This window comes from Triticum aestivum, chromosome 6B (genome assembly GCF_018294505.1).
Source record: "Triticum aestivum cultivar Chinese Spring chromosome 6B, IWGSC CS RefSeq v2.1, whole genome shotgun sequence".
NCBI lineage: Eukaryota > Viridiplantae > Streptophyta > Magnoliopsida > Poales > Poaceae > Triticum > Triticum aestivum.
Genome location: NC_057810.1, coordinates 134721896 through 134733110, shown reverse-complemented (window position 1 = coordinate 134733110; position 11215 = coordinate 134721896). Strand labels below are relative to the sequence as shown.

General features: G+C 44.6%; 2 protein-coding genes across 2 annotated transcripts; both read left to right on the top strand.

Annotated features, from left to right (window-relative positions):
- On the top strand, nucleotides 1-1526 carry LOC123136156 (ribosomal protein S3, mitochondrial-like). The gene has a single exon (XM_044555467.1). The coding sequence runs from the start codon at nucleotides 363-365 to the stop codon at nucleotides 1281-1283; it is 921 nt and encodes a 306-aa protein (XP_044411402.1). The 5' UTR covers nucleotides 1-362; the 3' UTR covers nucleotides 1284-1526.
- A 4861-nt stretch (nucleotides 1527-6387) lies between these two features.
- LOC123136155 (ATP synthase subunit a) lies at nucleotides 6388-7675 on the top strand. Its single transcript, XM_044555466.1, has one exon. The coding sequence runs from the start codon at nucleotides 6500-6502 to the stop codon at nucleotides 7658-7660; it is 1161 nt and encodes a 386-aa protein (XP_044411401.1). The 5' UTR covers nucleotides 6388-6499; the 3' UTR covers nucleotides 7661-7675.
- Nucleotides 7676-11215: the final 3540 nt, after the last annotated feature.

Here is an 11215-nt window from a genome sequence, read left to right as displayed (position 1 = left end):
GTTCTTACCAACCTCAGATGTGTACATCTAACTTATTATCTTCTTTTTTCATGCAAGCCTGACCTCAGCTGTCCATTTCTTATTCATTCAGGGCGCCCCTAGTGGACTTGGCGGTGCTCCTTTCTCAAACCAGAACAACTCTGAACGTTAGGGAAAATAAGGGAAGACCACCTGAGCGAACCGACCGAAGGGACTTTACTTATCCGAACCGAACGTTAGCGGCTTAAGCTAAGCCTATCACGAGCTGCGTTGCTGCTTGATCGGCGGGGAGGAAGATCTCAAAGTATGGGGCAAAGGATCAAGCACTTTGACTTTGCTTTGTCCCCCGGGATCCACCACAGGTTGGGTTTGAGAGCCGTGTGATGGGTGACTATCTAGCACGGTTCAGAGAGCACGTGTATGTAGTCTGCGCTGGTGAATGGAAGCCCCCGCCGCAAAAAAGAAGCGGCTCTTCCCACGGCTCTGTCACCATTGACTCTATTTATTATTATGGTAAATCATTGTATCAAGATGTCAATCTTAGATCTTATTTTAGTTCGATACGTCCACCTACGAAACTCGCCCTTGGCTTTCGTCTCGGTAGGTGTATTATTCTACATTTTCCCAAAAGGACATTCATTCATTTCTTTCTTCCCGGGCGATCACCACGACTAAAACGAAAACAAGACAAGAAATCAAGACCCGTACTACAGGAAAAGGGCTGGTGGCCGACATTTGGGAAAGTCGGGCCGATCGGGTGTCTTCATTCAAGCGAGGGTACAGAGGAAGAACGAAACGAAGTGAGAGGCCGGGGGGCAGGGAAAAGAGTCGAGTCGATCGACCAGGAGAAGCAAAACGAAATCCGGATTTGGCCGAAAAAGATGCAACGTTATGGATACCATGACCGATCACCATCGAGAAAGAAGAATTTTGATAAATCACTTCGGGTGAGCGGGGCCTTCAAGCGGCCTCAATACGCCGGGGTTGTAAATGACATACCTTTCCTTATGGGAAATGCCGCCTCCTTACTAAAAAGGAATAGAATCAAGTTATTTTTACCAAAGAAGTCCCGCTCTGACGGCCCGACGAGTCATCTACTAAAAAGGACCCTCCCCGCTGTGCGCCCCTCCTTGAATTATTCGGTCATGCAATACTTTTTTAATACTAAGAATAAAATGCATTTCGACCCCGTCCTAGTTCTCAATCATTTCGTGGCACCGGGTGTGGCTGAACCATCTAGGATGGGGGGAGCGAAGGGAGGAAGCTTAGATAAGAGAATACGCTCTCGCATCGCTTTTTTTTAGAAAGCTCTACCAGCGAGAAAAAGTGTTTGGCCCGAGCCAAAAAGAGGTTGATCCACTTCATTCGCCAAGCGAATGATCTTCGCTTCGCGGGAACAACAAAAACCACCATATCGCTCTTTCCTTTCTTCGGTGCTACCTTCTTTTTTCCAAGGGATGGGGTTGGGGTGTATAATAACCCTTTTTTTGAGTATGCCCGGAAACAACTCCTAGCTCAATTTAGGATCAAATGTAGGAACCTCATGGGTAAGGATAAGGTAATGGAATTGATAGAGAAATTCATAGACCTAGGTAGGATAGGAAAATTGATAAAGGGAATAGAGATGATGATAGAGATCATACTGAGAAAGAGGATAATTCCGTACGGGTACAACTCTTATTTGAACGAAGTGCAAAAAATGCGATCTTTTTTGTCTAATAGAACAAACACTAATACCTTAATTGAGTCGGTAAAGATCAAATCTGTTTATCAAAGTGCTTCTCTGATTGCTCAAGACATCTCTTTTCAACTGAGGAACAATCCAATCTCATTTCGTTCCATTTTTAGTAAAATAGTGAAGGATATTCCATTAATAATGCCAAAAGGGGTGGAGGGGATACGTATTTGTTGTTCTGGTCGATTAGGGGGTGCGGAAATAGCTAGAACTGAATGCGGAAAGTATGGAAAAACATCTTGTAATGTATTTAACCAGAAAATCGATTATGCTCCTGCGGAAGTATCTACTCGTAACGGAATTTCAGGTGTCAAAGTGCGGATCTCATATAGTCAAAATAAGAAGGGACGTGCTATATCCGAAACGTACGAAATATAGTAAATATTTTAAATGCAGATGTAGTAGGGGTCGCGAACCGGATGGTACACAACTTGGTTTTGGAAGATATGGCACCAAAAGTTGTAGAGCTGGTCGTCTTTCATATCGAGCCATTGAAGCAGCGCGTCGGGCTACAATCGGACAATTCCATCGTGCTATGAGCGGACAATTCCGAAGAAATTGTAAGATATGGGTAAGAGTTCTCGCAGATCTTCCTATTACGGGGAAACCCGCAGAAGTTCGAATGGGAAGAGGAAAAGGAAATCCGACGGGTTGGATTGCTCGTGTGTCCACGGGACAAATCCCATTTGAAATGGATGGTGTGAGTTTGTCAAATGCTCGACAAGCCGCTAGATTAGCGGCGCATAAACCATGTTCGTCAACCAAGTTTGTTCAGTGGTCGTAACGTAATTGGTTAGTGGGGAAAAACCGGGCCGGGACTCAAAAGAATTTGGCGAAGTGTTTGTTCCTGAATGAGGGAAGTGGAAAGACAAAGAGGGATAGGGAGCTCGCCTCCTTCTTTTTTGTAATCGCCGAAATTGTACGACGACCCTTCTTGTTCCAGGCATACGACCCTGAGACGTGACGGTGTCACTTTTCCGGCCCGGTAAAGTGACAGTGATATAAATAAGAATAAGAAAGAGAAGCGTGATGTTGTCGTGTTGTCAGCAATCAAATTATCGTAAATAGATAGTACGGTTGCGTTGTTTCAATTTCTGTTCGTACTCTGATTGCTGTGGCTGCAGCTCGATCTTGGCAAATCTCTCAAATGGATGTCAAAAATGCTTTCCTTCATGGTGATCTACATGAGTTTTTTCTATATGCAGCCACCTCTGGGTATTGAAGTTCCTGATGGTCATGTTTGTCGCCTTCGAAAGGCCCTCTATGGGAAAAAAGCAACCACCTCGTGCTTGGTTTGAGCGTTTCAGCTCTGTGGTTCAAGCTGCTGGTTTCTCTTCTAGTGAGCATGACCCTGCACTTTTCACTCATACATCTGACCGCGGTCATACCTTGCTTCTTCTCTATGTTGATGATATGTTGATCACTGGAGATGATCAGAAGTACATTGCTTTTGTTAATAAAAAGTTGAGTGAGCAATTCAAGATGTCAGATTGATTTTCTCTCCGTTATTTTTTGGGAATTGAGGTTGATAAAACTAATGATGGTTACTATCTCTCTCAGCATCGCTATACTCAGGATTTGATCTCACGCTCAGGTCTTACTGATACACACACTGCCGCTACACCCATGGAGCTCCATCTCCAATTGCGCCCTAGTGATGGTACTCCTCTTGAGGGATACCACTCGCTATCGTCATCTTGTAGGCAGCCTTGTGTACCTCACTGTGACCCGGCCTGACATTGCTCATGCAGTCCACATTGTCAGTCAGTTTGTCAGTGGTTACTTGAGGGAGATGCAAATACTTCATTCTTCCATAGTGCTGGCAATGGAAGACACATAAAATGTAATATTGCTTCTTTGGAACATGAAGGAAATGTTATACAAGATGAGAAAGAGTTGCAAGAACACATTTCTAGTTACTATAAGAGACTATTTGGTTCAGAGGACAGGGGGGACATATCTCTTGGTGGAAGCCCCTTGGTCAACAGAGCACATGCTATCAGAACTAGACAATGAAGAGTTGACTAAGCCTTTCACTATGGAGGTTTTAGAGTTAGTAGTTAAAGAGATGAAAACCAATACAGCTCCTGGCCCAGATGGCTTACCAGTAATCTTTTAGAAACATTTTTGGGAGATGGTTAAAGAGATGGTCAAAAGAATGCTTGATAGCCCGCATGCTGAGGAGTTGCAACTTAGAAGAATTAATTATGGGGTGGTTACTCTGATTCCTAAAACGAAAGATGCTGCAACTATCAAGCAATATCGGCCAATATGTTTATATTATGTTTGTTATAAAATTGTGACTAAAGTACTGACAAATAGGCTTGAGAGAGTTGCAGATAAGGTGGTGAGTAAGAGTCAGACGACATTTATGAAAAACGGAAATATTTTAGATGGGGTGGTCACTATCCATGAGGTGTTTCATGAGCTTAGGAGGACTAAACAAGAGGGGGTCATACTAAAGCTAGACTTTGAAAAAGCATATGACAGGGTGAATTGGGATTTTCTACAAGAGGTTTTGCTTAAAAAGGGTTTTCTTTAGTGAGAAGTGGAGAGGTTGGATTAAACAAGTGGTAGAAGGAGGTGCAGTGAGTATCAATATTAATGGAGAGGTTGGCCCATATTTTAAGAGCTACAAAGGATTTTTGCAGGGTGATCTCACCTCTTCTTTTGAATTTGGTGGTGTCACAGAAAAGGGGGTCACTCAAGTGTACGGCATTCTTTGTCCGTCCAGATCGCGGTACATGTTCGGACTGCTCTGGATTGTAGAGGAACGAATTTCAGGCTACTTTAGATGGGGTGGGTTGCACCCATTCTCGGTACGTACAAGGTGGGCACCCATTCTCGGTTAAGATGGGAAATCCTATAGGGGTAGAAATGCTACATGAAAAAAATCCGCTCTTGCTGTATTAGGAATTGAAAGTAAGTCAACTCCTTCCTCTTAGAGCAACTTGTCGCAGCTGTGACTACTCTTTCTATTTGAATTGAATGTCAGCGAATCACTTGTTTCACTAATGTGACTAGTCTTGACTGCAGGTTTTTTCTTTCTATAGAGAAGTGACTGCGCTAGAGATGCTTATTAAAGGTTTGCTTGGTGGCTTCCTTGCTTGACAGGCTTTCCTTGTTGATTGGCTTGGTCTACTAGTTCCCGGAAATCACTTCCTCTAAGTCTTAAATAGCAGAACCTACTCTTTCTTCAAAGAATGTATCATACCTAAGAAATGATTTCTCTAACGAGTCAAATCCGTTGTGAAATAAGGAAATGCGCGGATCGCTTCTTCTACCCTTCTCTTATTCGCATTTCCTGCTTACTATTGAAAGAAAAGCTGTTACTGCTGCATATCCCCTTTTTCCTCTAATTCGAGCGAGTAAAGGCGCAGCTTCCTCATCTTTGCTTTATAGTTTGATATAATATAGAATTGGATTTTGCTTTCCTTTAAGGAGCTCTAGCTATCTTGCTGATCCACCAGTTCATACTATTAATGAAAGCTCTTTCACCCTGCCCGCGGGTAATCCCTTACTGAGCCTACTCAAGCAATCTCACATTAGCCGCTCTTTACTTTATAGTCAAGCGATTGTAAACTCCTTATTTAGGCTAGCGACTTTGCTGATTAACAAGATTATCGCATTGGAGCTGTGACAGTTATGTAAACTACTTCTCTAGCAAGTAATGAATCTGAGGTCAAAGCCAATGAGTACGCCGGATGTTGCATTTTCGCAGTGAGGGAAGGTTGGCTTGACAGGCTTCATTCTGGATGTTGTAATCTCTTCTCATGGTCTTTGTTCGCTTTATTATCCCGTTGTGAGAATGGCTAGGACTATGGATCCACACGCCCCCCCTCTAGTCAGTACTTTCCGAGTAGCGCAAGGCTTCTTCGTTGGCAAATAAACGAATTAATGAACTAATTTCCTAATATGACGTGAACTTGAACTAGCATTGATCAAGTCCATGAGCTCATAAGAAGGAGTTCTTCACGTGATAAAGTCCACGGCTTAGCTTAATTCAATAAAAAAGAAAGTATCCAATCGACTTTAGGAGCGCCATATGTTTCTATCTGAAACGGTAAAGCGAGGCTCGCTATAAGGGTCATAGCTAGTTCAGGATTGGTAGGAAAGTAATACAAATGATTGTAATATGACAACCCCCAGGGGAGCTAGCCTTTGTGTTAAGATTAAAAAGAAGAGCCCTCTTTTCATACGACTCGGTGATTCCATTGCTCTATCCGGCCGCAAGATTCGATCGCGTACAGCACGAGCACGAGATGGGTTGGGGACTTAGAAATGAGCTATGCTCCAAGAATTGACCCCTGAACTACCTTTGCCCGCCTTCTCTTGTAGAATCCATTCCCCCTCTTTTATATATTTAGAATGCTTTTAGGGCTAGTGGAATGAGGCTGGAACCCATCAATATCGCTAAACCGGGAGAGTTGCTTGTGTTGGGTTCAAAGTTTCGCTCTACCAAGGCAAGATATAATATGCATCCAGCTTTAGCTGAATATCGTGAGTGTTCCGCGAAGTCTGCTAGCCATTGGCGTTCAGGATACTCCTTTCTGTCTTTGCGATGTTTGGTTATAAGAGAATGTTGCTCTTCAGAAAACGCGTATAGTGGCCTTCGTCGATGGGACAAACGCTCCAGTGTATGCGTTACAAGGCAACTAGCATTTTGTCATGGAAGTTCGTGAAAGAATGTTCTTGTTTTTCGTTGGAAAAACCAACGCCGACGTCAAGATCAGTCTCCTTTCAAAAGTGAGCGAGCAGAGCTGAAAAAGATGGAGTTACCTGGAGATGAGATTTCTTTCTACGGATATGAAGGATAGAAATATGCTATTTGCTGCTATTACAACGAATCAACCAATTTGTAGTAAGTGTTCCCGTCTTCCCGATCTACATGATTTTTTCCCAACCAACATCTCTCAGAACTTTGCTATAACGCCAAACTTGGATATAACGCCAACGCCTGAGCGAATTGCCGGCGTCACAATAGTTTTACAAATAGAAGAGTATTTGGGCCAAAATGAGTCCGAACAGGGAGCAGTCAATTTAGCTAGAACAGTATTGGGAGCCCGCCACCGAAATGGCGAAACTTGGCAGGGCATATTAGAGGATATTCGGGCGGGTGGTGGTATGGATAATTTTATCCAGAATCTGCCTGGTGCCTACCCGGAAACCCCATTGGATCAATTTGCCATTATCCCAATAATTGATCTTCATGTGGGCAACTTTTATTTATCATTTACAAATGAAGTCTTGTATATGCTGCTCACTGTCGTTTTGGTCGTTTTTCTTTTTTTTGTTGTTACGAAAAAGGGAGGTGGAAAGTCAGTGCCAAATGCATGGCAATCCTTGGTCGAGCTTATTTATGATTTCGTGCTGAACCTGGTAAACGAACAAATAGGTGGTCTTTCCGGAAATGTGAAACAAAAGTTTTTCCCTCGCATCTCGGTCACTTTTACTTTTTCGTTATTTCGTAATCCCCAGGGTATGATACCCTTTAGATTCACAGTGACAAGTCATTTTCTCATTACTTTGGCTCTTTCATTTTCCATTTTTATAGGCATTACGATCGTTGGATTTCAAAGACATGGGCTTCATTTTTTTAGCTTCTTATTACCTGCGGGAGTCCCACTGCCGTTAGCACCTTTCTTAGTACTCCTTGAGCTAATCTCTTATTGTTTTCGTGCATTAAGCTTAGGAATACGTTTATTTGCTAATATGATGGCCGGTCATAGTTTAGTAAAGATTTTAAGTGGGTTTGCTTGGACTATGCTATTTCTGAATAATATTTTCTATTTCATAGGAGATCTTGGTCCCTTATTTATAGTTCTAGCATTAACCCGTCTGGAATTAGGTGTAGCTATATCACAAGCTCATGTTTCTACGATCTCAATTTGTATTTACTTGAATGATGCTACAAATCTCCATCAAAATGAGTCATTTCATAATTGAATAAAAACGAGGAGCCGAAGATTCTAGGGGGCTACAGCTGCGCTTTTGCAGCACTAAACATGGTTCCGGGTACTCAAGATATTGCGTTTGTGTTTGGAGAGGTGTAGATTGTAGATTCCAGCCGAGAAGACCAGGAAAAGATAAGGATAAAGAATGTCATATATCTCAGGAGCCAGATCACTTCCCGATGAACAAGTAAGAATTGCCTCAACAAAAATGGATGGAATTGGACCGAAAAAAGCCATTCAGCTTTGTTATCGATTAGGTATCAGTGGGAACATCAAGATGAATGAGTTAACTAAGTATCAGATCGACCAAATTGAACAAATGATAGCTCAAGATCATGTTGTTCATTGGGAATTGAAGAGGGGAGAACGAGCAGACATCGAACGATTAATTTCTATTTCTCGTTATCGTGGAATTCGTCATCAAGATGGATCGCCCTTACGCAGTCAACGAACTCATACTAATGCAAGGACTGCTCGCAAGCAAATTCGGAAATGAAAGAAGGCTACCGAAAGAACAAGCAACGGATTTCGCGCTCATCCCTTGCTAAAGCGCATACGTTTTCTTGCTCCTTGGTACTTGTCTGATCAATCACACTGTTCATTAGTTCACTTGATTTTTCGTTCGATGTCTTGAACTGCTTACTAATCACGTATACGTATAGTAGGCCCCCTTCGCCACTCCACGTCTGGCCCGTCTTGGTCTCGCTCACTTCGCCCGCCTATCGTATCGGCTCGGCTTCGTCCGTCAAGCGACAGCTTCTGCCTCCGACGGCTTCACTATCGCTCATGACTGGTAGTACTCTATGTAGTAGTCGGCCTTTGTTAAGCTTCGCCAGAAGCGACTAGTCGCTTCCCGAATGCCTCTTTCTTGTACTAATTAATGTGTATGGTCTAGCCTTTCCAATGCCTCCTTCCTTGCCGCCAACGCACGCTAGATGGAGAGTAAGCAAGCTACCTTGCTTGCATTGCATTCGTTAAACGGTAGCTTCCGCGCCCTTCCTGCCTGCTTCAATTGATGTGAATGATCGTGTCTTCGACATCAATTTCAGTCTGATTAGATATGTCATTGAAACAAATCTGTTTTGTCTCTGTTTTCTTTTCGGATGATGAGGATGAGCCAGCCGATCCTAACATAATTTTGGAGGAGCCGGACGACGAAGCCTCAAAATCAGATAAAGATGTCTCCGACGCGACCGGACTTCCACTAGATTTTTATAGGGGTCAGGAGGGAAAAGATATGCTGTTTTCTATCAGTCCCAAGCGGATACTCCCCAGCTTCCACGGTCCGCTTACCGAGGAAGAGATGCGGGAGGACCCAGGGCCAGAGCAAGTTGGGTTGGGGTATAGAGCCGTAAGCGCGGTGGGGGTGACAGAGGATGTGCTCGTACGGTTCATAGTTGGGTATGATATTCTCGTGGATTGTTGGGAACGTCCTCTATATTAGAAATATGCCTTTCTAGGAGCATTACGATCTGCAGCTCAAATGGTCCCTTATGAAGTCTCTATTGGTCTTATTCTTATTGTGCGCCTTGTGAGCACGTTTAGATCCGCGAAGGCAATCGCTCGGATCTTCCCCTAACCCAACCCGGGAACGGACCGGAGGGAACCGCAGCATGAGGAATGTCCGCGTCTTGTCACAAGGCTCATTTTGAGTTTTGGGTCATAGGGCGGGCAGTGTAGTCCGGGGCACAAGGGTCCTGGTACTACCCAGGTGCGAAGAACCCCGGAGGCGACTGCAATGAGCAAAAATGTCACTCACCGGCCTAAACGATGAGCAAACACTCAAACGTGAGAGCAAGGGATCACCCAACGAATGGACGAGCTCAAAGGAGGGAGGAGAGAGGGAGGCAAGAACCATGCTTTCAGAGAAGTGGCGGTCCGAATCCACTCTGACAAAATAAAATAACAGACTAAGCCGTTCCGTAAGGGGGGCATTCTCCACACGGGACGGGGCCAAGGCCTTCATGTATGGGTGACAGATCGGCCATAGGAGTACTCCGGGATATACACCAGGGCAACTAATGTCGAGCATACGATGTTGCCGCCCGTTTTCATTTCGTGAAAGTCCCCGGCAGAGGAAAGGGCTGTAGGTGATGGCGCGTTCTGCTTCTTAGGGCGATGAAATCATTCCTATGGGATCGTGCGTGGCAGCTGGTATAGATGATGATGAAAGGCGGGCCGCTTGAACCGGGACCTATTCTCATAATAGGCAGCAAGCAAAGCTAAATAGGAAAGGGGGCGACTGATGACTGCCTTTTTCGTCAGAAATCAAAAAGGGTGGAATGTGGAGCTAATATGGCTGGCTACAAGTATAGACAAAGAAAGATGAGACGAGACGGACTGTCAGAGGACGCAGCGTGACTACCAGGGGAAAGCCCGCCCCTGCTAGCTAACATAGATATCTATTCTCGGTGCGCATATTTGAGATTTAGAATCTCTTTCCGACCAGGCCAGGACGAATCGGGCCACCACTTGGGATGGGAATGGCTCAGCCCACATGCATCATTTGATGAAAGCACTCCAGTCCAGTCGCCTCCGATCAGTGGCTTGTCAACCACCGGACCGTAGCTCCTCACCAAATGCCCCTGCGTTGGGGTAACACAGCACATGACTAGTTCGCTCAAGGACCACACCCTCTCGAGAGCAGGATGCCGGCCGAGATGGAGCGCCAACCTAGACTTTCCTTGGGCTTGCCTTGCCCCAACATCTAAATAAAGGGCGGGCGCCGAAAAGGAAGCAGTGACGCCTTTTCGACGAAAGCTTAGCTTGGTAGGCGCAGCTTACTCACCCTACTCCCTTAGACAATGCAATGCTCTGAACACGAAAGTTTGCAGTTCAGCCCTCTTCTCCCATGAAGAGTCGCAGGCAGCGCCTCGGATAAAAGCATGGACGAGCCACATGCAGGGAAACTTGCACGTGTGGTTCTGGCCGGGGACCCCGGTATACTATACTAATATGTGTAGGTCCCTGTAATTCGAGTGAGATTGTCATGGCGCAAAAGCAGATATGGTCCGGTATTCCCTTGTTCCCCGTATTGGTTATGTTCCTTATTCCTCGTCTAGTAGAAACTAATCGAGCTCCGTCTGATCTCCCAGAAGCGGAAGCTGAATTAGTTGCAGGCTATAATGTAGAATATGCGCGGGATGCGATCCTTAATAGTTCACTGTTGGCAGAAGCCAATGTCTCGGGGACTCATTCTGACTTAAACAAGGGGTGGGTCTTTACCAACTTCCAAATCCAAGATTTAGGGAAAAAAAAGAGGGGTAGGGCACTCTTCATTCTTCATTCGAAACTCATGAATGTCGGGTCGGAGGTTTTTGCCTTATTTTTAAACCTCCACAGGTGTTGTTACTAGTAAATCCGTGTTTTACTAGTTTGCTGAACCTAGATCTTCCTTGGTTACATTTTTAGCGTCTCATCTTCTCTGGAGAAGCTCAAATCGAACGGATAGAGCAGATGGTCCAACTACAGAACTTCTTCTTTTTCATTACTTCCATGGTCGTGCCCCGTGGCACGGCAGCACCCGTACTATTGAAATGGTTCGTCA